The sequence below is a fragment of the Thamnophis elegans genome, chromosome 6, assembly GCF_009769535.1.
Source record: "Thamnophis elegans isolate rThaEle1 chromosome 6, rThaEle1.pri, whole genome shotgun sequence".
NCBI classification, from domain to species: domain Eukaryota; kingdom Metazoa; phylum Chordata; class Lepidosauria; order Squamata; family Colubridae; genus Thamnophis; species Thamnophis elegans.
The window spans coordinates 22,252,274-22,275,882 of NC_045546.1; the positions used below are offsets into that span (position 1 = coordinate 22,252,274).

The 23,609-nt window shown below is 46.5% G+C and overlaps 1 protein-coding gene and 1 pseudogene across 2 annotated transcripts in view; one reads left to right on the top strand and one right to left on the bottom strand.

The window, feature by feature from the left end:
• The window catches only part of WASF3 (WASP family member 3), a 36,303-nt gene extending 17,878 nt beyond the window's left edge, over nt 1-18,425 (top strand). Inside the window, exons 3-9 of one of the 2 annotated variants that reach the window (XM_032219647.1) lie at nt 153-287; nt 1,300-1,453; nt 2,034-2,151; nt 11,952-12,127; nt 14,820-15,086; nt 15,386-15,753; nt 18,060-18,425. In XM_032219647.1, the coding sequence (XP_032075538.1) occupies nt 153-287; nt 1,300-1,453; nt 2,034-2,151; nt 11,952-12,127; nt 14,820-15,086; nt 15,386-15,753; nt 18,060-18,217 (1,376 nt within the window). In that variant the 3' untranslated portion in view covers nt 18,218-18,425. Of the gene's footprint in view, nt 1-152; nt 288-1,299; nt 1,454-2,033; nt 2,152-11,951; nt 12,128-13,988; nt 14,156-14,819; nt 15,087-15,385; nt 15,754-18,059 lie in introns of both variants that reach the window. The other variant, XM_032219648.1, reaches the window with a different exon arrangement.
• Nucleotides 18,426-18,845: 420 nt separating this feature from the next.
• On the bottom strand, nt 18,846-23,567 carry LOC116510179 (annotated as a pseudogene).
• Between the last annotated feature and the right edge of the window lie 42 nt (nt 23,568-23,609).

Here is a 23,609-nt window from a genome sequence, read left to right on the forward strand (position 1 = left end):
TATCTTGAAGACTTCCTATAATATTATTTTAAAATGTCAGAATGACACAGGGTTGTATACATTAGCATTTGTCAGTAAATATTTTTCAGTAAATAATAAATAAAAACATTTATTTCTAATCTGGGGAACATGATCCTGTCTTTTCTCTACAGGCAAACATGCTGAAGACATATTTGGTGAGTTGTTTAACGAAGCTAACAACTTTTACATCAGGGCAAATTCTCTTCAAGACAGGATTGACCGTCTGTCTGTCAAGGTTACTCAATTGGATTCAACTGTGGAAGAAGGTAGGCAGTTTCATGCAAGTATTATGTCAAAAGTGATATTGACAAAAAGACATAGTTACCTATACCGCAATTATTACTTTTAATGGTGTAATTGATCTCTTAAAATACTATCTGCTTCAGAAAAAGATGCATATTTGTATGTGAAATAGGAGCAACAAATTCATCAATGTAATACAATCTTTTAATGATTTTTGATAAATAATTTCTCTCCCTGACTCTTTTTGCAATCTGCTTATTATATTGCTTGAGGAGGATCTTTCCAAGTTGACTTAAGACTATTCCGTGGCACAACCAATAAGCATCTCTCACCAGTTCTCATCTAAAAATATTCCAGGTTGTCAAACTTGCGGCTTATGGGCCGGATAGATCACACACTGGCCACGCCCACACCCAGTTTAGCAAAGTGGAAAAAAGTCTCGATACATCATGTGACACTGCAAGTTTGACACCCTTCTTATAGAATATGTCTTAATGTTCTTTTAAGTAGATTTTATCAGAGAGAGGTCTCAGAACTGGAATAGTCATTTAGACCATTTTGTCCAATCCATATTCAGTGTTTTGCCAGAAGGTTTCTACTTTAATGTGAAAAACACTAAAAAGTAACATTAATATTCAAGAAATCAGCTATCCCATTATGACTGTTCCTATGAAATGCATTAAGTCCTGAAACATGTCAAAATCAGTGAGACTAATAAAATTACTATATTGTCTTTTCTTTTGTTTTTACAAGAATTGTCAAAGAGAAAGAAAAAGATAATAACGATAGGAACAGACATATAAAAGAATATGGAATGTAAGCAATATAAGCAATAAATAATGATAAGCCACAGATCTGAATAAGTTTGTGTTTTAGTCTTGATTAGAACAGATTGTGTTTGTTCACAATCGTCTCAAGTGTGGAGCACACAATTCATGTTGTACATACAAAGTGAGATGTAGTCACTCTTTTATTTGCTTTTGTTCTGTCATTTCACTTGCAGTCTCTTATTTGGTTATTTCTCCTTTTTAACAGTTTCATTGCAAGATATTAATATGAAGAAAGCATTCAAAAGTTCTACAGTACAGGATCAACAGGTTGTTTCAAAGACAAGCATTCCCAATCCTATAGCAGATATTTACAATCAGAGTGATAAACCACCTCCACTGAATATTCTTACATCATACAGGTATTGCAATTTTGCAATGGATAAATCTGATACAGCTGGGTATGAAGTTTTCCTTCCTATTTTCATGAAAAGAGGAGAAAAAAATGTTCTTACGCACCTTGCAAGTACATGTAGTAATAGTACATGTACTGAATAGTAAATATCAGCATAATGGAACTTCATATACTCAGATAAAGAAACCCTTGAAATCTGCTTAAGTTTCCCTGATGAGTAACAGAAAACCTTGGGCTCTCATTAACCACTTACAGCAGGGGTGTCAAATTCAAAGCCCCTGCGGGGTGCTTAGATATGGCCCATGGAGCCACTCTGGAAACAGTGAAGGACCAGCCCATGGAGTTCATTAGACAAATATGAAGTATGCCCAGTAATTTCTATGCTATGCCTGGAAGAGATATTCTGGGATCTTTTCCATTGGAAATTAACCTTTTTTATGGAGAGGAAATAGTGACCCATGTCCCAGAATAAATATTTATGTGCTATGTCACTAACTTTATGTGAAATCTGCAGAAGCATACTGAGAGGAGCATGAGCAGCAATGGTCATTTTAAAATAACGTTTTGTTCCACTTTTTTTTTTACAGAGATGATAAAAAGGATGGCTTAAAATTTTATACTGATCCTTCTTACTTCTTTGACCTCTGGAAAGAGAAAATGTTACAAGATACAGAGCATAAGAGAAAAGAGAAGAGACGACAGAAGGTAAATCAAAACAGTTTTTAAAAAAAATAAATAAGCGTAATTTATCCATTATGCTTTAGGATAAATAGCTTATGCTGTATTTTAACAATGTTTCTGACATAGGAATGGTTGTAAAAACCAAACCTGTTCTGTATTTCAGACTTTACCTTTCCTCTTAAATGTGTGTTTTCTTACCTGCATTTTGAAAATAAAAGTCTTCTGGAGATTTGTTAATGGGAGTGTTTAAAGAAACTCCCAGTTAGTTTTGTTAATTTTTGTTAATGTTTGTTAATGTTTATTCCATTTGTATGCCGCCGTATTCCCGAGAGACTCAGGGCGGCTAACAAGTAAAGGTGAAGGGGAATACAAACAAGAAAACAAAAAGACAAGCAAATTAAAAACACAACAACAGTTGCAACAATTCAAGTGGGGCTGGGAACTCATCAGCCCCAGGCCTGCCGGAACAGCCAGGTCTTAGTGGCTTTGCGGAAAGCCTGAAGGGTGCTGAGGGTCCGGATCTCCACGGGGAGATCGTTCCAGAGGGCCGGAGCAGCCACAGAGAAGGCCCTCCCCCGAGAGGTCGACAGTCAACATTGGCTAGCAGATGGTATTCGGAGGAGGCCTAATCTGTGGGATCTAATTGGTCGTAGGGAGGTAATTCGCAGGAGGCGGTCTCTCAAGTACCCAGGTCCAATACCATGTAGGGCTTTAAAAGTAACGACTAGCACCTTGAAGCGCGTCTGGAGCCCAACAGTCAGCCAGTGCAGCTCGCAGAGGATAGGTGTAATGTGGGTGTACCGAGGTGCACCCACAATTGCTCGCGCGGCTGCATTCTGGACAAGCTGAAGTCTCCGTTTTACAATATAACTACATTTTGGAAGATATTTTGAATTATTACAGAAATTTCATAAAATCCTTCAGTTCAGAGGTTTCTCTTATCATGGAAATTGAAGAACCTTTCGATTATTTTAAGGTCCAACTTTGAAAGATTAGCATAGTTCTGTTACAGCTGTGCAAAAATAATGGACCAGGTTGCGCAATGAAGTTTACTGCTTTGAAATGTGAATTCATATAAATGAGATCATGAAGGAGTGTTGCCTGAATTCTCCATTTTCAGATCATAGTTGTAATAAAATTCAGGAATTTGATAGACATTTTTGAAATGAGTGTGTATATATGCTATGTGAGCAATCCCTGGAGCTCAAACTAATTAAGTGACTGAAGCTCCTCAGTAATGCATAGAAAGAATAGAATTAAGCTGCCTTCCCTCCCTCCCCCCTCTCTCTTTCATAAGTATGCCACAAAAGACAGGTTAGTGGATCTAGAGCAGGAGTCCTCAAAGAGCCATTTGGACCTGTTTACCACAGAAAAGAAAACACCGGGGGCCACAAAACCCGTCCCGTGCCTGAGTATTTCCTGAGCGGCCACAAAACTAGTGTATGCAGTTGAATTAAACATCCTGTTTTTTTCTGAAACTTTTCTTTTCTTGGATTTAACCATGGTGGCCTACCAGGGGTTGAAAAGCTCAATAAATCATGTGCCAGCGGGTGTCGCACATTGGCGGTTGTGACGCATATTTGAAGCAACAGGGAGCTGCAGCAGAGGGATGAAAGAGCCACATGCAGCTCCAGAGCCACTGATTGCTGACCCCTGATCTAGAGGCTCTGCATAAAAAGGAATATCACATGGCAGTGATTGGGTGCCCTGCTATTGTTTTTCCTCTACAAGGGGCTTTACATGTTGTCAGTGTGGTGACACAAACAATAAGCACATAGTAAAGGAGATGTAATAAACTGTGGGAAACAGGGAGTTGGTAGGACATTATGGAGAAATGTGGGTTGAAAAAGAAATCTAACAGGTCTGCTATTAGCATTTTTATAGTATTCATTTTGTGAACTACGAACTACTGAACTGAGAATTTTCCCCTCTTAACTACATTTACTGAAAATCCTTCATTCTCCTGTGTGCTGCTCCGGGAATCCAATCATGGGTTAACTTAGCCCTCTAGCCTTGAGACTGAGTATGCAAATTTCAAAGTCACGCCTCCTCTGACTGGACTTCCGTTTCCATTCAGTTTCTCTTACTCAGTCCAAGCCTACAGACCTATTTCAATTCCCTCTTGACTAATTGATAATTTCTCAGGATTAATACTGGATTTCCTTGGTTTTCATTGTGGATTTCTTGCTGGTTGGAGGTAAAGCGGCAGTTTTCTGCCAGCCGATTCCTCTCTCACTACTCCCTTTGCAGGGATATCGGATTACTGCAGCTGGAGCGTGGGGCGATCTTGCCGTTCCCAAACGGCTTCTCCGCCTGTCCTCCCTTTAAGTTTGGCGCGCAGGGAAGCTGAGTCTCTCCAGCGCCGCCTTCCCACACCGGATAGCACCCGCCTACGGGCGCGGTCAGATCCGAAGCTGTGGCTTATCGGGGCTGTTCCTCTCCTCCCCCCTGCCTCCCTCCCTTCTGCCCTCGCTGGAGCGGCTGCCGGAGGATTGCATGGATCGGCTGTTTGGGATTTCTCCCTGCCGTTTCTTTTAAATTTCGCGCCTTTGATGCCGGCTGCCTTATTTGGAAGCAACTTCACGCATGCGTGATAATGTCTGGGGATGAGAAGGCAGAATTTATTCGCGCGCTTGAGTCTGCGCACTGCTTTCGCCCCTCCCTTTTCCCTCACTCGAGGTTGCTGACTCAGGAAGGAGGTCGCTTCTCTCTTTGTCTCTGCTTCCACGTGACGTTCTTGGCGAGTGCTTTGCAATTGCATTCCTTTGTTTAGCTGATTGAGCTCTTTCAAATTCATACTATGGCTGATCAATCGGTAGTGCAAGGTACTGTCGGGCCAGTTTCTGAGCCCCGTTCCCCTGGCGAGGGGGGGGATAACCCTGGGCCTAGCAAGGCCACGACCAGGGCTTCCAGTAGCAGGCCTCGAGCCTCATCTACTGTTCGGGATAAGTCGCACAAGCGCAAAGATAAGGCCAAGGCTCCCCCCAAGGCATCTGGGGCTCCCATTTGTTCCCCTCCGGTTCTGATTCAGCAGCCTGTTTCTCCGGTGCGAGTCGTTGAGCAGGGTTGGTCCCCTGATATTCAGCTTCCCCAGGCCCCTCTTCCTGAGGTAGGGGTTTTCGGGCCTCAATCTCCCCCAATTATTTCTGAGGCTAGTGGGGCTTCTCTTCGTTCGTCTCCACGCGCTGGGCCTTCTGCCACATTCACCCCCACAGCTGCAGGCCTCAGGCCTCTGGAGGGCCAGGATTTGGGCCTTCCTGCTGATTTTTACAGCATGATCTCAGAGGCTATTTCCAGAGGGGTGGATGCGGAATTAATGCGTAGATCCCAGGCCTCCAGGCCTACTATGGCCTACTCGGGCCTGGCTCCTCAGGCAGTGCAAGGGGATTCTTCCATCCTGCAAACGGATCCTCCTTCCCCTTTCCCCTCTGTGTTTAGTGCACAATCTCCTTTAGTGGAGGAAGGTGAAATCCCGGATAGGGATTTTTCTGGTGATGAGGGCCTACCTATGGATCAGCCTACTGCCCCTGGGCTCTTCAGGCACACTCTTTTCAAGTCTCTGCTGTATAAGGCCAAGACTACCGCCCACATGGGGGAGGCGGTTTCTGGAGAAAGTGCTGCTGAGGGCCTGGATGCCACCGAGCGGCTCTTTGCTGAGCAGGTGGCCTTCAGGATTTTATCCCATCTCCCAAGCTTTTTCTTGATTTAATCCAGAAGCAGTGGGATGAGCCGACCGCAGTTAAGCCTCCAGGGTCCGGAGATAGGAAACTTTACACATCTTCCCCAGAGTTGGAGGCACTCCTCCAGTTTCCCACGGTGGATGCTCCCATTGCTGCTCTTGCTTCACCGGCGTTAATTCCTTCTGAAATTTCAGAAGGTTTGAAGGCCGAGGACCGCAAGGCCGAATCGGTCATTCGTAAAACTCATCAGGCAGCGGCGTGGGCCTTGCGTTCCGCTACTGCAGCTTCCTTCTTTAATAGGACTTCCTTAGTTTGGCTGAGACAACTACAGGAAAGGCTGGACCCGGAGGAACTGCGCCTCCATCAGGATGTCACCAAGCTGATAGCGGCCTTAGAGTATTCTGCAGATGCCACCCTTAGCGCGGCAAAATTTGCATCCCGAGCCGTGGTTTCCAATGTGGCCTCTCGCCGCTTGCTCTGGCTCCGCCACTGGCAAGCTGATGTCAAATCTAAGTGGCGCCTAGCATCCACGCCCTTCAAGGGCGGGGCCTTGTTTGGTGCAGTGCTGGATCCCATTCTCATTGAGACTCGGGACAAACGCAAGGTGCTTCCCTCCACCAGCGCCCGTGTACTTAGGAGGCCACAGCCTTATAGTAGGCGGCAGCCCTTTCGGTCTGGGGACTCGGGGTTTACTTCCGCCCCCTATGTCCCCAACTACACCAGGGGGTTCTCCCAGGCACAGGACCGTGGCCAGGACCGAGCTGGGGCCAGAGACAGGGGGCGCCAGCAGGGTCAGGCGCAGAGTAGACGGTCCTCCCGAGGAGCGGGCAACCGTTCCTTTCGTAGATACCGCTGACTCGCAGGAGGTAGGGGCCATAGGAGAACGTCTCTTGGCCTTCGCCCACCAATGGGCGGAGCTCACATCAGACGCCTGGGCCCTTCAAGTGGTGAGCTTGGGTCTCACTCTAGAATTTCTATCCATCCCCCCGAGGAGGTTCATCAGGTGCCCTGTGCCCAGGTGCCCGTCGAAACGGCGCCTTATGGACGCCGAGATATTCCTTCTTCTCACCATCAGGGCCATAGAACAGGTACCCAAGGGGCAGGAAGGCCTAGGGTTTTATTCCATCTTGTTCCTGGTACCAAAGAACTCCGGGGGATGGAGGGCAATCCTAGATTTGAAACAGCTCAATCAGCATATCAAATACCAAAAATTCAAAATGCAGTCTCTAAAGAGCATATTGGCTTCCATCCGCCAAGGCGACATGATGACTTCCATAGACATCAAAGAAGTGTACCTCCATGTGCCCATTCATCCGGCACATCGGAAGTTCCTGCGGTTTCACTTCAACGGCCGCCATTATCAATACCGGGCCTTGCCATTCGGCCTCTCCTCGGCCCCGCGCACGTTCACCAAACTTCTGGCAGTGTTGGCAGCTTCCCTTCGCTCAATTCCAATACGCATCAATTGTTATTTAGACGACGTGTTGGTGTTGTCGCCTTCTCGAGATCAGGCTCTCCGAGACCTACAGGTCACGATGGACTCATTGCGAAACCATGGGTTTGTCCTCATCCTGCCCAAGAGCCATCTGCGTCCAACCACGTCCCTCCTTCATCTGGGAACCACCATCAACTCGATGTCGTGCGAGGTTTTCCTGTCCCCGGAAAGGAGGCAGAGCATATACCATCTGGCGCATCATGTGCTATCTCAACGGCGAGTACCACTGCTGTTGCTGTCCAAACTGCTAGGAAAGATGATCTCCTGCATCGGCGTGGTGCCCTGGGCCAGGTTCCATGCGCGCCCTCTCCAGTGGTTTCTGCTGCCCTTCCAGAGAGCGCATACCAGTCATTCCCACATCAAGGTGCAGCTTCCGGGCAAGGCCAGGTGGTCCCTGCATTGGTGGATGTCGTCCAGGCTCCTCCGGGGATGTCCATTCAAGGAGCCGGACCGCGTTCAAGTTACAACGGACGCCAGTTTATTTGGATGGGGGGCCCATGCCCTGGACAGAGTGGCCCAAGGTCGCTGGTCAGATCAGGAGCTGACGAACAGCATAAACTGGCTGGAGTTGCGGGCCATCCGTCTAGCTCTCCTGGAGTTTCGGGACATTGTATCTCATTGCCATGTGTTAATTTTGACCGACAATGTGGCCTCCAAGGCCCACATCAACCGCCAAGGGGGAACACAGTCCAGAGCTCTGATGCTGGAAGCGGAAAGGTTGTTCCATTGGGCGGAGCCCAGACTCTCATCGATTCGGGCGGAGCACATCTCGGGCGAAGCCAACACTCAGGCGGACTGGCTGAGCAGAGCGACTGTGGATCAGGGGGAGTGGCAGCTCCACCCCATTCTCTTCCAGGAACTCTCTCGCCGCTTCGGCCTACCCGAGGTGGATCTGTTTGCTCACCCGCACAACGCGCAGCTTCCCCAGTTTTACTCCCGATACCAGACTCCGGGGGCGGAGGGAGTAGACGCTCTACGCAGTCGGTGGCCGGCCGGCCTTCTTTATGCCTTTCCTCCTCTCCCGATCCTTCCGTCGGTCATTCAGAAGATCTTGACGGAACAGGCGGAAGTACTGCTGGTCGTTCCGATGTGGCCCAGACGTCCCTGGTACGCAGACCTCGTCCATCTGTCCGTTTCGCGTCCTTGGAGGATTCCGGACGACCGGATTCAGCTCAACCAAGGGGCTCTCCTGCACCCGAGCCCTCAGCTGTTGCAGTTAGCCGTGTGGCACGTGAGCGGGCGATGCTAGCGGCCCTTCACTATTCGGATGAAGTAATTTCTACCATTCAAGCGGCCCGTCGCCCGTCAACTACCCGTATTTACGAGGCTACCTGGCAGGCCTTCTGTCGGTGGTGCCGGCGCACCGGGGTCGATCCCATCAGGGCCTCGGTGCCCCAAGTTCTGGATTTCTTGCAGTCCGGCCTCAACAAAGGGTTGGCGCCAAACACGCTTCGCCGTCAGGTCACAGCCTTGTCGACGGTGGTCGGGGGTGGCCAAGGCCGCTCCTTATCTCAGCACTCGCGGGTTCGGACCTTCCTTAAGGGTGCTTCCAACTTACGACCGCTGACGGTACACCGTTATCCCACGTGGGATTTGGCCTTGGTTCTCAGGGCCCTAACAGCTGCCCCCTTTGAACCTCTCCATTCCATCAGCCTCCGATTATTGACGCTCAAGACGGCTTTTCTGGTGGCCATAACATCGGCCAGGAGGGTGTCAGAGCTAGCAGCCCTTTCTGTTCGTGCGGATCTTTGCATCTTCCACCCGAACAAGGTGGTGCTTCGTTTGGATCCGACCTTTCTTCCAAAGATAAACTCGTTGTTTCACAGAACTCAGGAACTTGTCCTGCCGGACTTTTGTCCTCACCCGTCTCATCCGCAGGAACGCCAGTGGCACCATCTGGATGTTCGCAGGGCTCTTCGTCGCTATGTGAAACGTACTGCGTCGTTCCGACGATCAGAGGCTCTGTTCGTCTCCTTCCAGCCGTCTTCAATGGGACAGAAGGTGTCCTCCCACACCATCGGCCGATGGTTGAAAGCTTGCATTGCGTTGGCGTATGACACCCACTCCAGACCGGTTCCAAGGCGGATCACTCCTCATTCCACCAGGAGTGCGGCCACCACAGCGGCCTGGGCGACGCAAGCGTCCGTAGAAGAGATTTGCAGGGCGGCCACCTGGGCGTCGCCCTCACCTTTTATTCGCCACTACAAGATTGATGTCTTTGCCTCGGCTGAGGCGTCCTTTGGGCGGAGAGTGTTGCAAAGGGTCCTTCCGTCTGCGGAGGAGCCTGACCAGCCTAGCTCCCGCCCTGGGACTTAATTGCTTTGGCATATCCCATGATTGGATTCCCGGAGCAGCACACAGGAGAATGACCGTTGTCTTACCTGAACGGTCCTTCTATGGGTGCTGCGAAGGGAATCCAAACCCGCCCGCAGTTTCGGCTGGTCAGGGCTCCATTTTGATCGTGACTCTGTGACTTTCTTATTCTGACTGGACTCGACTAGGTAGTGCCGGATGGCCTGCGGCTTGATTGACAATTGACATATTGTTCCTTCGGTGGACTTCGTACGAGAACTGAATGGAAACGGAAGTCCAGTCAGAGGAGGCGTGACTTTGAAATTTGCATACTCAGTCTCAAGGCTAGAGGGCTAAGTTAACCCATGATTGGATTCCCTTCGCAGCACCCATAGAAGGACCGTTCAGGTAAGACAACGGTCATTTGCCACTGGTTGCTTAATGCCCATTCAAAATTACAGTGGACCCAGAATCAGTGCTTTATGGCTCAGAAGGCACTTTTGGCCATCATAAAATGTGTCACACTCACCCCTACAGTTATGTGACAGAATTTTAAGTGCTTGGCAATTGACTCACCTTTAGGACTAGTTGCAGAATCCGGTGGTCACATGACTGCAATTTGCAATGTTTATTGCCAGTTTCTGGTAAAAAAAAAAAAAGGCCATTTGAAAAAATGGTTTTGCATTTAAAATTGTGAATTTTGCAAAACAACTGTGGTGATTCACTGAAAATCTGCCACAGAAAATGTCGTGAAATGGAGTCTGGTTATGTAGGGCCCTCAACTTATAACCGAAACAATTTAGGATGAAAAATCCAGTCCCAATTCGGATTGTAAGTCAAGGACCCATTTTATTAAGAAGTAATGAATTTCTCTTGGGGTCAATTGTTTTCTCATGGTGATCCAGATGTCCTCAGCACGTCATGAATTTACCTGATTCAATGGCTGTCTACCTACTATGACAGTAATAAGCAGGGAGTAAGCACTTATTGAAAAGAATCAGTACCCTGTAAATCTGAAAAGGTAGATCTCATTTAGTGACCATTCACAGTTACCGTAACTTTATAAGTTATGACCTTCTGTTCTGACCTAGGCTTCCCCAGCAGCACGAAGCCGAGTCCTTATACCGATTAACCACTTTATTTAATTTACAGTGAATTCCTCTCCAGCAAAGTCCCAGCCCATAGTCTTTCAAGAAAGTTCACAATTACCAACCTTTAACAGGCTTGGAGAGTGGCCAGGCTGATATATTTCAGATGCCACAATACTTCGCAAGAATGCAGGAATGAACTAATTGTCTCCTGCAAATATCCCTCCCCCTTTTGCTCCTCTTTTATTCCCTATGGGAAGGGCCATTCACCATCCACCTGTGGCCTTACTCCCAAGTCAACCCTTGTTCCTTAGCTGTTCCCTTCATCTGGCAACTCTGTGCATGCACATACTGGAAACAGGTTCCAGCTGTTCATCTGCCTCATTGATGTCTGACTCCGAAGGCAGCTGATAACTTCCAGACAGCCCTGGACCCATCTCTGCCTCTGACGCAGAGCACTTGTCAGAGCCTTCCCCAGGCTCCAGGACTACACCCATGTTCCTTCCTAACCTCCTCACTATCCGAATAAGATTGTAAAGCACAGTCTTGGTAGTACTTAGTGACTGCTTTACTTAACAATTAAGTTTCCAGTTCTAAACATGGTCTCCAAACATGGACAGCCTGTACTTGAAAGCTACATGCATCCAAACTTCAAAAACTCATTTGATTTGGCTTACACCACCCAAATCCTTAAACTACTGAACAAATATCTAATCAGTTAACATGAGAAATGTTTTGAGAGAAACAAAACCAAACTGCCTGGCTCAGTCTTAAGAAAAGTGGAAATCAGCTTGCTTCAGAATAAATACATGCTTCATTTGAAGAACAAAATTAAAAGTTGAATAAGCTTAATTTGCAGCTGGAACACAACCCAACAAAGGGCTATTTGTAGGTACATTTGTACTGACTCACATCATGTAATGAGAAAATATTTTCAAGTTACTTAATGTGATGTATTGAAAAACTATTGATTTGATAGTTAGATTGCTTTGACTAGATCATATAGAGGAAGTTTTGCAAACTATGGCATGAAAATCATTCTATTGGAGGGAAAAAAATGAATATGGGACCATCAGATGTCCATATCCTATAAATGTTGAAACATAGCTGATAGTTTGTTTATATAAATTTAACCAATGGAATCTAATATATGCTTTGATTATGCTTGGCTCACCTGCACATCATATTCTCATATTCTTAACAGCATTAAACTTGCTCTTTCCTTGTTTCTCTCTTTTGCATGCTTCATCGCTTTTTATATTATATCAGGATCAAAAACGTGTAGATGGCACAACTCGCGAGGTGAAAAAAGTTAGAAAAGCAAGGAACAGGCGCCAAGAGTGGAATATGATGGCCTATGACAAAGAACTTAGACCAGACAACAGGTTGTCTCAGAATATTTACCCTGGAGCATCTTCTGAAGGGTCTCTGTCCCCCGAAACTAGGTCTGTTGATAATAAGATTTATATATTCAGTGGTGCTTAGTATCCTTCATCTGTTGCAGATTTATAACTTCCACTTGCACAGATAGACAAGTTCATTTCGTGATTGTTCAAACTTACAACGGCACTGAAAAAAGTGATTGATGACCATTTTTCACACTTATGACAGTTGTAGCATCCCTATGGTCAAGTGATTTACATTTGGATGCTTGACAACTGACTCACAGTTATGACAGTTGCAGTGTCCCGGGGTTAGGCGACGATCTTTTGTGTCCTTCCGGCAAACAAAGTCAATGGTGAAGCCAGATTCACTTAATCGTGTTACTAATTTAACAACTGCTGTGATTCACTTAACAAATGGGGCAAGTAAAGTCATAAAATGAGACAAAATTCATTTAACAATTTTTTTCATGTGGTAACATAAATTCTGGGCTCAATTGTAGTCATAAGTTGCAGACTACCAATATAAGAAAGGTATATCTTTCTTTTTCCGTTTGGATTGTTTTGGCAATTTGGTGTCTGCGTTTTTCTAAATTAAATTAACCATGAAGACTTATTTTTAAAATATTTATTTTTTTGCAACAGCCGATTGTAGCAAAAAAAAACAACCATAGAAATCTGGGACAGGAAATGTCTCAAGCACTGTGTGCTTAAAGCTGAAGCGTTAAAAACATTCACGATATATCAAATCTCTGTATCTGTTGCCTTTGAGCTAAGCCAGAGGACTCTATGCTCAAATAGAATCAGAGGTGAGTTTCAACATTTTTTAGCAAGGGGTTCTCTGCCCAGTTGCTGGGTGGGCGTGGCTATAGTGGGTGTGGCCTAGTCAGCCTTCTGCACCACCGGGGGGGGGGGGCATTTTTGCCTTTCCCCAGAGTCCGGAGGCTTTCTTCAAGCTCCGGGAGGGTGAAAATGGCCTCCCCCAGGCCTGTTTCCGACCTTCCAGAATTTCCAGGAGGCCTGTTTTCTCCTCCCTGAGCCTCTGTGTGGGATTTGTACTTACCTGGCATCCCAAATGGGCTGCGTGGAGACTCCTGGGATGGGAGGGGTAGGGGTGGGGCTGCCAGGGGTGGGATTTGCGGGTTCACCAAACTGGGCAGCTCCTTAGTTAGAGGATCGCCTGAACCCATGCAATCCCACAACAGCCCACCCCTGAGTACAGTGTTTAAATTAGATTGGCCAGGCATTATTTCATTTTTTTTCTTCTACTTGGTTTGAAGAAAACAACAAATATAACAAATAGTGCAGCAGCCCACAAATTTCACTGTTCCATTAACATCTGTTGTGGCTTGCTTATGTCATGTTGTATTCATTTTAAAGCTTGGGCATATAAAAGCAGAGGTTTTTGTAACTAACTATTGCATGATCAAGTTTTAAAACAAATGTTCTTTTTTAAATATTTCCAGAATTTCTAGCCAATAGGTTGTTTTGTCTGCATTAAGAAGAGATTTTTCAGTCTAATATTTTGTGTGATATTCTGATAACAAGTTCTGATCTCTCCATCTGAAAGAGTCATCTTTTTCTACCTTTCTTTTATAATCCTACTGATTCTGTTATCACATCTTTTCAAGCCTTTTTGGCCAATGCCTTTGTTCTGACTGTATGTATTTGTTGCTTGGCAAAATAAAAAATTGCCTTGCTTTGTTGTAAACAGATGGCTGTAAGCAAGAGTTCCATTAAAAGAAATACACCTAGGTTCAAAACAGGTTTTTCTTTTATTTATCTTGCATGGAAAACAAATGTTACATCGTTCTATATAACATATGCCCATCTAATGTAACTCTTGGCATATGAAATTCTCATGTTTCCATCCTGTATGTAATCCCTTTTTGTTATGATTTATATTGTGCCCATTATGATTCAGAGAGAGAGGCACAAGCTGAATTCAAGCCGGCACCATCAAGTTAATGTGAGAAAAGTAAGGACCAGGAAAGAAGAGTGGGAGAGAAAGAAAATGGGCATTGAGTTCATAAGTGACATACAGAAACAAGAGCAGGCAGGAGGCACAAAAGAGTCCCAGATGCCCAAAGGGTTTGTCTTTTTGTTTTATTGAAAGCGCTTTGTTAACTCCCTGGCTTTCCATCTGAATAAGATGATGAGCATCTGCTTCACTTTTTTTTTAACCATAGGACAATATGGCATAATTTGTTTTACTAATTTAACTTCTCTAATTTAACTTCTCTGCAGCATAGGGATGCAAGGACAATTGCTGCTTGGTCTTAACTACTAAGTACTAAAAGGTTTGCTGTTTTCCAAGCTTTGTGACCAGCTAACAGTTCTCTCTCCCCTCATTAGATAAAGTTACTTTTATGCAAAAACAATTCCGGTATATAAGCGGTATATAAGTCTACTGCTATTGCTATAATTCCCAGGAAAAAATTAACATTTTGGATTGGGGTTGATTTTGATAAAATGCAATAATCTGCCTTGATAGTTTTACTTTCATTTTTTCATTTTTTTTCTTCGTAATGTGGCTTGTCCGTCTTCCTTGTTGGAATGTATATCCTATAATTTGAAAATTAGAGTAAAGTTGTTTTTGTGTATGTGGCTTACATTTAATGTTGCAGTAATATTTAATGTTGTACTAATCTCACCTACTAACAAACTGTGAAATGTTAAATAGATAATCTTTTAAATTGAGTGAGTTTAACTATATTTTGTTCATGGCTCCCCTTATTCTTGTTTCTAATTTCAGATCCCACGCTTCGGATATTACCAGTTATTCATATCCTGCTACTCCAAATCATTCACTTCATCATCAACTTTGCTATGTGCCTTCATGTGGAACAGGAGATGGATCTCAGTTTATGCTTGCAAAACAGGGCCTTGAACATGAATATAGGTTATCTTCTACTACAGCGCAACATGCTACTTTGAATAGGCCTCAAGAACCACCTCCAGCCCCACCCCAAATCTTAGATGGTGCTCTGGGCACTGTTACATTGATACCAGCAGATTATGGGTAAATAGCTCATGTTAGACCAGGGTTCCCCAACCTTTCTGGCTTTGCGGACCAGTGGAGGGGAGGGAGAGACAGGTGGTTCTGCTCGAGCAGTGGCCAAGTGCATGTGCCGTGCATGTGTAACTCCATTTGTGCAAGCGGTGGGCAGATGTGCCTGCTACTCACACAAATGGAATGCAAAAGTGGGGTGTGTGTGCGCATGCTCCCACCCTGCTTTGGAACATGAATTAATTGATTGTTACATTGCGTACTTAATTGATATTTCAACTAACAAGTATTTTGTCCTGTTTTACGCATAGGATGATCGCAGCTCAGATGATGGATTATTACAATTCTTCAGGAGGCTCAGCCCCTGCATCACCGCTTATGATTCCTTCTGCACAGACTGCTTTTGTTAGTCCTCTACAAATGCCTGTGCTACCTACCCATTCTGGACTAATGGCTGGTACATTGTATTCTGGCACTCTTCATCTTCCTCCTTCCGGGCATATTGTTACAGCTCCTGCTCCTCCTGGCCCACCTCCTCTTCCTCCAGGCCCTCCTGCAGGATCTTCTCTCTCATCGTCTCCATTGCACACTCCTGCAGTAGCTGAGGTTAAAATGCAGGAGTCTATCCAGTCACCCATCAGTGGGGCTCGAAGTGATCTTCTTGCTGCTATTCGGATGGGTAAGACTTCCAAAACCTGAGCTGTGATTTTAAGTATCACAGGCTTTGGGCATTCAGTGCTTGCATGATGTAAGACCATGATGGTCCAGGTGGCATGCAGAGCCCTCTCTGCCGGCACGCCAGCCATTGCCCCAGCCCAGCTTCACTGTGTGTGCACCTCCCGCCAGCCAGCTTGTCTTAGGGTCTCTGCTGCACGTGCGAGGGGGGAATGGGGGGCATGTGGGGGACACACACGTGTATGTATGGAGGGTGGGGTGCATGCGCAGGGGGCACTCACTTTGCATTTTGGGGATTGCGCCCATGCGCTTATCCCCCGTGCCCCATTTTGGGTCTGGAAGGCCTTCTGCACCAACCAGGAAGCCAAAATGGGGCACGGGCACAGCACGAGGCCACCCCGTGCCCCATTTTGGGCCCGGAAGGCCTCTTGCACCAATCTAGAAGCCAGAACAGGGTGTGGGGGCACAGCATGAGGCCACACCGCGCCCCATTTTGGGCCTGGAAGGCCTGCACTAACAAGGAAGCCAAAAATGGGAGGGGGGCATGCATTGCATTTTGGGGGTTTGGGCACACATTGACACACACACATGCTTTGGGTACTCAGCACCAAAAAGGTTAACCATCACTGATGTAAGATCTCTGTTCCACATGTGTTCGCTAGGCTGAAAGCTGTTTTTCAGCTTTCTTGTTTTTGGTTGCATTTATTGTTTTCTTTTGATGAACAACCGTCAGCCACAGAGGTACGCTGTGGTTGCTCTTGAACTGCTTTTAAATGCTTGCCCAATCTTTCTCAACATGGTATCTTCCAGATTTATTAAATTTGTCCCACGTGGACTGTACCATTTGGACAGCCTGACTGGTAAATGATGAATGTTTAGGTCAACCTATTATGTAGGAATAGCTTAGGAGGCTCATTTGAAGCAGAAGGGAAACTTGCTTCTTCCTCCCCTGCAGCTCTTTCCTAGCAGCAACTCTCTTGTTACACCCACCAGCGAGACAGTTTGTCTGTTTTGCTGCCATCTTGCAAAAAGGCAGTGATGTTAATTTGATTCTTAGCAAAAAAACAAGGAAGATAGGGTGCTTTCTTTTCTCTCCCAGTGAGGAGAAAAAGTGGCCCCTGCAGCCTATTCATAAGTAAGGTCCCTGAGATTTAGGAGAGCCCAGGGGAGGCGGGGAGGCACAAAATATATGCTGGGTATAAGTGAAGGAAGTTGTTGGGTGTGTGTACATGCATGGACACTATAACCTTTCTTGGATAGACCTGAGTGTGTAATTATGTATTTAAATACATCTGAAAGTATCAAAAAGCATATGAACAATATAGATTTTTATGTAAATAGATATTAGGAAGTATTTAAGTCCTAAATTGAATAGATCAGTGATGGCAAATCATTTTTGGCTGCCGTGCCAAAAGCGAGGGGAGCACAGGGTGGGTCGTGCACTGGTGTACCACACCAATAATGCTATCTGTGCCCCCCCCCGCAGTGCGGGCGCATGTGCACAATCAGCGAAACCCTCCCTCCCCCGCTTTTGACGCAGTTTTTTCGCCTTCCCCAGGCTCCAGAGGCTTTTTAGGAGCCTGGGGACGGCGAAAGTAGCCCTCCCCCCCCCCTCCGGAGGCCTCAAGAGCTTCCCTGAAACCTCCGGAGGGCAAAAAATGGACCTTCCGAGAACCCGGAAGTTCGGGAATGGTGACTTCGGGTTTGTTTGTAGGACTATTTTTTGCCTTCCAGAGCCTTCAGGGAAGCCTCATGAAGGCTCTGGAGGTCGAAGATCGGCTCTATGAGGAAACCGGAAGTCCATTCCTGAACTTCCGGTTTGCCCATAGGACTGGTTTTTTGCACTTTGAACACTTAAGGGAAGCCTCTGGAGGGCAAAAACTGCCTCAAAATATGGCGCATGCGCACTGGCCAGCTGACATGGCATCGCCTCGCGTGCCCTGACAAATGGTTCCGCGTACCACCTTTTCGCCATCACGGGAATAGATAATCCACAAAGAATAATATTCCATTGAATGATGAGCTGTTTATACCACAAATCCTTATTGGAAAAATACACTCTAAAAATATAGACATTGCCCTTGTTGAAGCTTTTATCATATGAAATAAGTCATTGGGTTTAAATAAGCAAGTCATCAATAGGGACATTTGACTGCAATTTTTAAAAAAATATTTTCATGCTTGGAAAGACTATGATGTACTAATTATGATAATTCTGGTACATTTCCATGAATGATTCAATCCTGTGTATTTTTAAGCTTTTTAAGGGAAAAATGAGCTCAAAAAGTCACTTTTCTTTGCTTGTCTCAGGAATCCAGCTGAAAAAAGTACAGGAGCAGCGTGAACAGGAGGCCAAGCGTGAGCCAGTTGGAAATGATGTGGCCACAATTCTTTCTCGCCGGATTGCAGTGGAATTCAGCGATTCAGATGATGAGTCCGAATGTGATGACAATGACTGGTCAGACTGAAAATGGGTGTGCGGCACCAATGTATTCCAGTGAACTGACCTAGAAAATCATTTATAGCCTACCCTGGCGGTACTGGTATATAATAGAACAAGTAGGCTTCCTTGGGGATGTTCAGATTGATCTAATTTAATTGCTTTAGATCAGTGTTTCTCAACTTTGTGAATTCAAGATGTCTGGACTGGTTCACCGACAAATACGTGCACGACAAAAGCGTGCCGAGAAAACCGCGATGTCAAAATCGCGCCCACATAGGTGCGCCAACAAAAGAGCGCCAGCAGAAGCGCGCCATCAATAAACACCGCGGAAACAACGTAAGAACCCTAAACCTAACCCTAACCCTTACCTTAACCCTAATCACGCTTCTGTCGGTGCTCTTTTGTCGGCGCCCCTTTGTGGGCGCGCTGTCGACATCGCGGTTTTATCACCGCAGTTTTGTCGGCGTGCTGTTGTCGGGCACGCATTTGTCAGGTAACGGTCTGGACTTCAGTGCCCAGAATTCCCCAGATGGTATGCTAGTTGGGGTATTCTGGGAATTAAAGTCCTGACATCTTAAAGTTGCCAAGGTGAAGAAACACTGCTTCAGATCATAGTGTTTCTGCAGATGAAAAAATGAACTTTTACTTTCAGTTTTTGCTGCATTAATTGCAGCAAAGCAGTTTTTCTTTACAATAAATATGTATAATTATTTTTACTATTTGAATATTATAAGCAATTCCTTTACTATGGCAAAGTAATATCTTTAAGCAATGAATTGTCGTTGATTCTTCCATTTTGACTCACCTTCATTAACATGCAAAAACTGCTAGCAGCTAATTATTTCTTTATTTAAAAAAAAACAAAAACCTCCAGAATTACTGCCAGAATCTTTTGAATGAGTTTCTGTTCACCATAATTATGTTTCCAAATATTCTGGATTTGGATCTATTCAAATAGCATATATGGAGAAGTAGGTTGACATCAGCATAAAAACAGCCATGCAAAACCAACTGGAAGGGCGATACAGAATGAATCTGAATGATTTTGCACAATACTGTGGAATGCCAAATGCCTTCCCTCCTTGCTAATTTGATTCAGCTTTCATAATCTATTTTTTAAATTCATCCAGTTTATGCTGAGCATATTGACCTTATGGTTCAGTGAATAATGTAATTGAATTTATAGATATATTTATGAATAGTTGGGCTCCAAAGATACAATCGATTAACTACCCAGGCTCCTCTTGCCCCCTTACTATGTGTTAATGGCCTCGTTTATGATTGGTTTCTTCATCCAAATACATCCCTAATTATTGAAATGTATGTTCCAAATTGATTAATATAATTTTCTTACTTCTCACATGTTATTTAAAGGGCTGCTTATATTACATATAAGGTAGACTCATAATGCCTTTGGCCAGCCTCTAAAAGTGAACTGGAGTCAGCATTTTAAAAATGGCAGTTTCTATTTACGTTTCATGTCTACCTTAATTTACTTTATACTTTTCAATTACTTTGAAATTATTCAGGGTTGAAAACAGAATGGGATTTACCTTCTATGTCTATGGCAGGACTAGAATTCACAATTTTATTGTTGCTTCCAAATTTTTGATTCTATGAAACGGTGTTATCATTTTTTGAGGGAGTAGGACTTAGCAGTGTCCAGAAAATGCCCTTTCCTCATTGGGTGCCACTTTACCTGTAGTTTTATTATAACGGGCAGAACAAAGGGACATCTGCTGCTAAACCTCTTTTGTAGTAGGTAAACTACCACCAATTTTCAGTTATTAAATCTCAGGATTGAACATGTAACAATCCAGAGTTAAGGGACTGAACATCAAAAGAACGATTGGTTTATCTTGGTCTGTTTTTTTAGTGTTGTTAATTCTCTTGCTCCTATCATTACTTATTTGCCTAGAGAAATTAAGACATGGTATATATGGCCAGTATAATATGCCAGGTCAGTTAATAATGAGGCATCCTTTATTTATGGCCTCGTTGGAGAAGAGCAGGCTGATTGGTATTCGTCATCAAAACCTGGCTGACTCCCGAAAGGGAAGTTTCCATCTTGGAGATATGTCCAGCTGGATTTAGGCTTTTGACTCTGTCAAGACCCCAGGGTAGATGAAGTGGAGTAGAAATAATCCTCTGAGAATCTCTTTTGGCCTTTAGGGGACCTGCTCCACAAGTTTCTAGATATAAGACCCTGTCTTGAAAGGGATCGTGGGATGGGACCATGAGATTGTTGCTCCTGTACCTATCTTCCTGCTGCATAATGACCTCCCTGCCTCTGCTGTTGGAGGCCATCTCAATGGCACGGTATTGTGTAGGTTTGTGTTGAATATCCAGACTATTCTATTCTGTCCTAAAGGGCCAGCAACAGTCTATGCTGCGCCCTGCTTGGCTGGGACGCGGCATAGACTGTTGCTAACCAGCCAGTGTGTCCTGATTGGCCCAGGTACTGCATCAGCAGTTGCTGTGCAGTACTCGGCCCCTGATTGGTGCTAACTTGCTACATTCTTATTATAAATATCCTGGCGCGAGCTTGCCTATTTTGAATCGCTGTCATCTTTCTTCTAAATAAATATCTTGTTCTTTGCACATCCATGGCTCTTGCGTTTCCATCCACCCACCCAATCTTTAAAACTGGTGACGAAGGTGGGATCCGCGATTCCCGCAGGGCCTGGAACAAGAGAAAACAGCCAGTCGCAGCCACGCGAATGCTTTTCTTTGGCTGAACTCCGGGAGGCTACCCGGTCTACCTCGCACAACTCCAGAAGTAGCTGCCGCCCAAGGCCAGCAGCAGCAGCAGCAGCAGCCATCATCACCGTTGGACCCTGCCAGCGTCTACGCCAACTTGGCATCACCCAGGCGCGGCCTCCAGCTCGCCCGAGGGGGGCCGTCTGCGCTCACCCTCGTCTGGAGCCGCTGCCGATGCTCAAGGACGAGCCACGGACAGCACGGCCTCCGATGGGGTCTGCCTGCCTGCCTGCCTGCCTGCAAAGCCTGCATGCCTCCTGAAGAGTTGCCTGCCTCCACTGCCTTTCCAGCCTACCCAGAGCCCCCGAAGCAAGTTCTACCTCTCAGCCTCAACCGCTTCTCCACCTGGCCACCGCCTGCCTGCCTTCTGAGCGAGAAGCCCCGGGGAACCGGCCAGGAGAGAGGGGGGAAAGGAAGAGGCCTCGGGAGAAGGCCAAGCGGCATGCCCCAGCCCATCCTCTCCTGCCTTCACAGCGCCTGGTTGGCCCAGTCTGCCTCTGCGGGGCCAGCGACTGCCGCCACCGGCCTCTCTGTCTTGCCTCCCCCGAAGGCTGCGGGCACGTCTGCCGATCCTGGAAGCGCCTATCAGTCTGAGCCTCACACTCACCTCCTGGCTTGCAAGGCTTTTCTTGGAGGTGCTGGGCAGGTTGCAAGGAACTGCAAACCTCAGGTGAGGGGGCACCTAGCTAGAGGCCGAAGCAAAAGATTTGGTGCTGCCCCGAGACTCTGACAGGAAGGCTTCGATTTCCTCCACCGTACGAGGGACACAAGTCAGCAGTTCCATCCCACTGGCTGTCACCACAATGTCGTCCTCAATCCGTACCCCACCAAAATTTCAGAAACGTGCCAGGACTTCATTGTTGATGAAACAGGCCTGTGCTGGGTTAGCCAAGGCCTGGTCCAAGACATGATCAATGAAATAGATGCGAGGCTCCACGGTCAGCACCATGCCTTCCAGAAGGGTACGGGCCGTTCTCAAACTCTGGAGACCTGGCAGGTCAATGCGATCGACTCCCTCTGGGTAGCCGCCCACGTCGTGAACGTCGATGCCAAGAAAGTGTCCCAGTCCGTGAGGCATAAATACGGCACCCAGGTGGACCTTCACCATGTCCTCAACGCTGCCGCGGAGAAGGCCAATTTTCTTAAGTTCTTCCAGGTGGACTCGGTCTGCCAGATGGTGCATTTCAGGCCAGGCCACCCCTGGCTTGATGCTGCCGAACACCGCCCGGGAGGACCTGTACACGGCCTCGTAGATGGCCTTCTGGTCAGGAGTGAATTTTCCGTTTGCGGGAAAGGTGCAGGTGATATCTGACCCGTAGCAGTAATACTCTCCTCCCATGTCAAAGAGGCAGAGATCTCCGTCTTCAACAGTTTTATCATTTGGAGCTCCAGCATGGCCGTAGTGCAAAACTGAGCTGTTATCGCCACTGCCACAGATGCAGGTGTAGGAAGTGTGCCGCATGCCTCCTTGCTTGTAGCAGTAATGCTGGAAGAGGCTCTCCAACTCATATTCTTTCATGCCGGGTTTTACAGCCTTCATTACCTCTTTATGAGCTTCACTGGAAATTTTATTGGTGTACCGGAGGACTTCCAACTCCATATCCGTCTTAATCACGCGGCATTCTGCAATTTCAGGATGGAGAATTGTATTGTTTACTGTAAACTCGCTGATTTTGTCAAAAGACGCTTCCTTGGTCACGCTTCCACTGTCAGTGTTAATTCCTCGCAGAGTAAGAAGAACGGAAGGGTTTTTCGAAGCCAAAACACTGGCAATCTCATCTGTATAGTGCACTTCGTTAACACTATATTTCTTCTTGTAGTACTCAGGAGGGTGGATCTTTCCCATCCAAACGGCATAGCTCTCTGGAAGCCTCGGGATGAAGAGGATGGTGTTTCCATTGTCAACCTCAATGGCTCCATAGCAGTCGGACTCTGTTACCCCAAAAGTCCAATGAAAGTAGGATTCCTGGCGAAAAACAATGCCTGTATCGGTGCAGTAGCGGTTGGTCTGTTCTCCACCTTGCAAGACGACAATGGCATTTTTGGGAACAGCCTTGTTTGCTCTCAGCTGATCACACAACCGGCTTCTATTCAAGGCGAAAAGTGCTGCCGAGACTCTCAGGGTTTCATTCCCCAGCCAAAACGTTGCCCGCAGGGACTCAGCCATGATGCTCCCGGGAGGCCCGCTTGACAGCTGAGGCCGCGCAGCCTCGGCGCCGCGTAGAAAGGTGAGAGTTTCCCTCCGCAGAAAGTCCTGCCTCTGCTCCAAAACCTGCTCCAAAGCCTTTGCTGCCTGCTGCCTGTCCTCCGAAGCCTCGCCGCCTGCGCACTCGGCTCCGCTCGCACCAGCCTCACACGGCCGCCGTTAGCATCACGACCCAGCGAGAGCCTCCCGAGCCGCAACGACCCCACAGGCACACGATTCCTGACCTGGGCCGAGCAAGGCCGCCGGGACTCTTGTCGGACTTCTCCCCACCACCAAGTAGACTCACCAGCTCGCCAACTTTCTACTACAACGAGGCCTGGGCTGAGGACTACTGCGCATGCTCCACTAGGGTTGCATGCGCAGAACTGGGGGGAAGGGGTGTTGAATATCCAGACTATTCTATTCTGTCCTAAAGGGCCAGCAACAGTCTATGCTGCGCCCTGATTGGCTG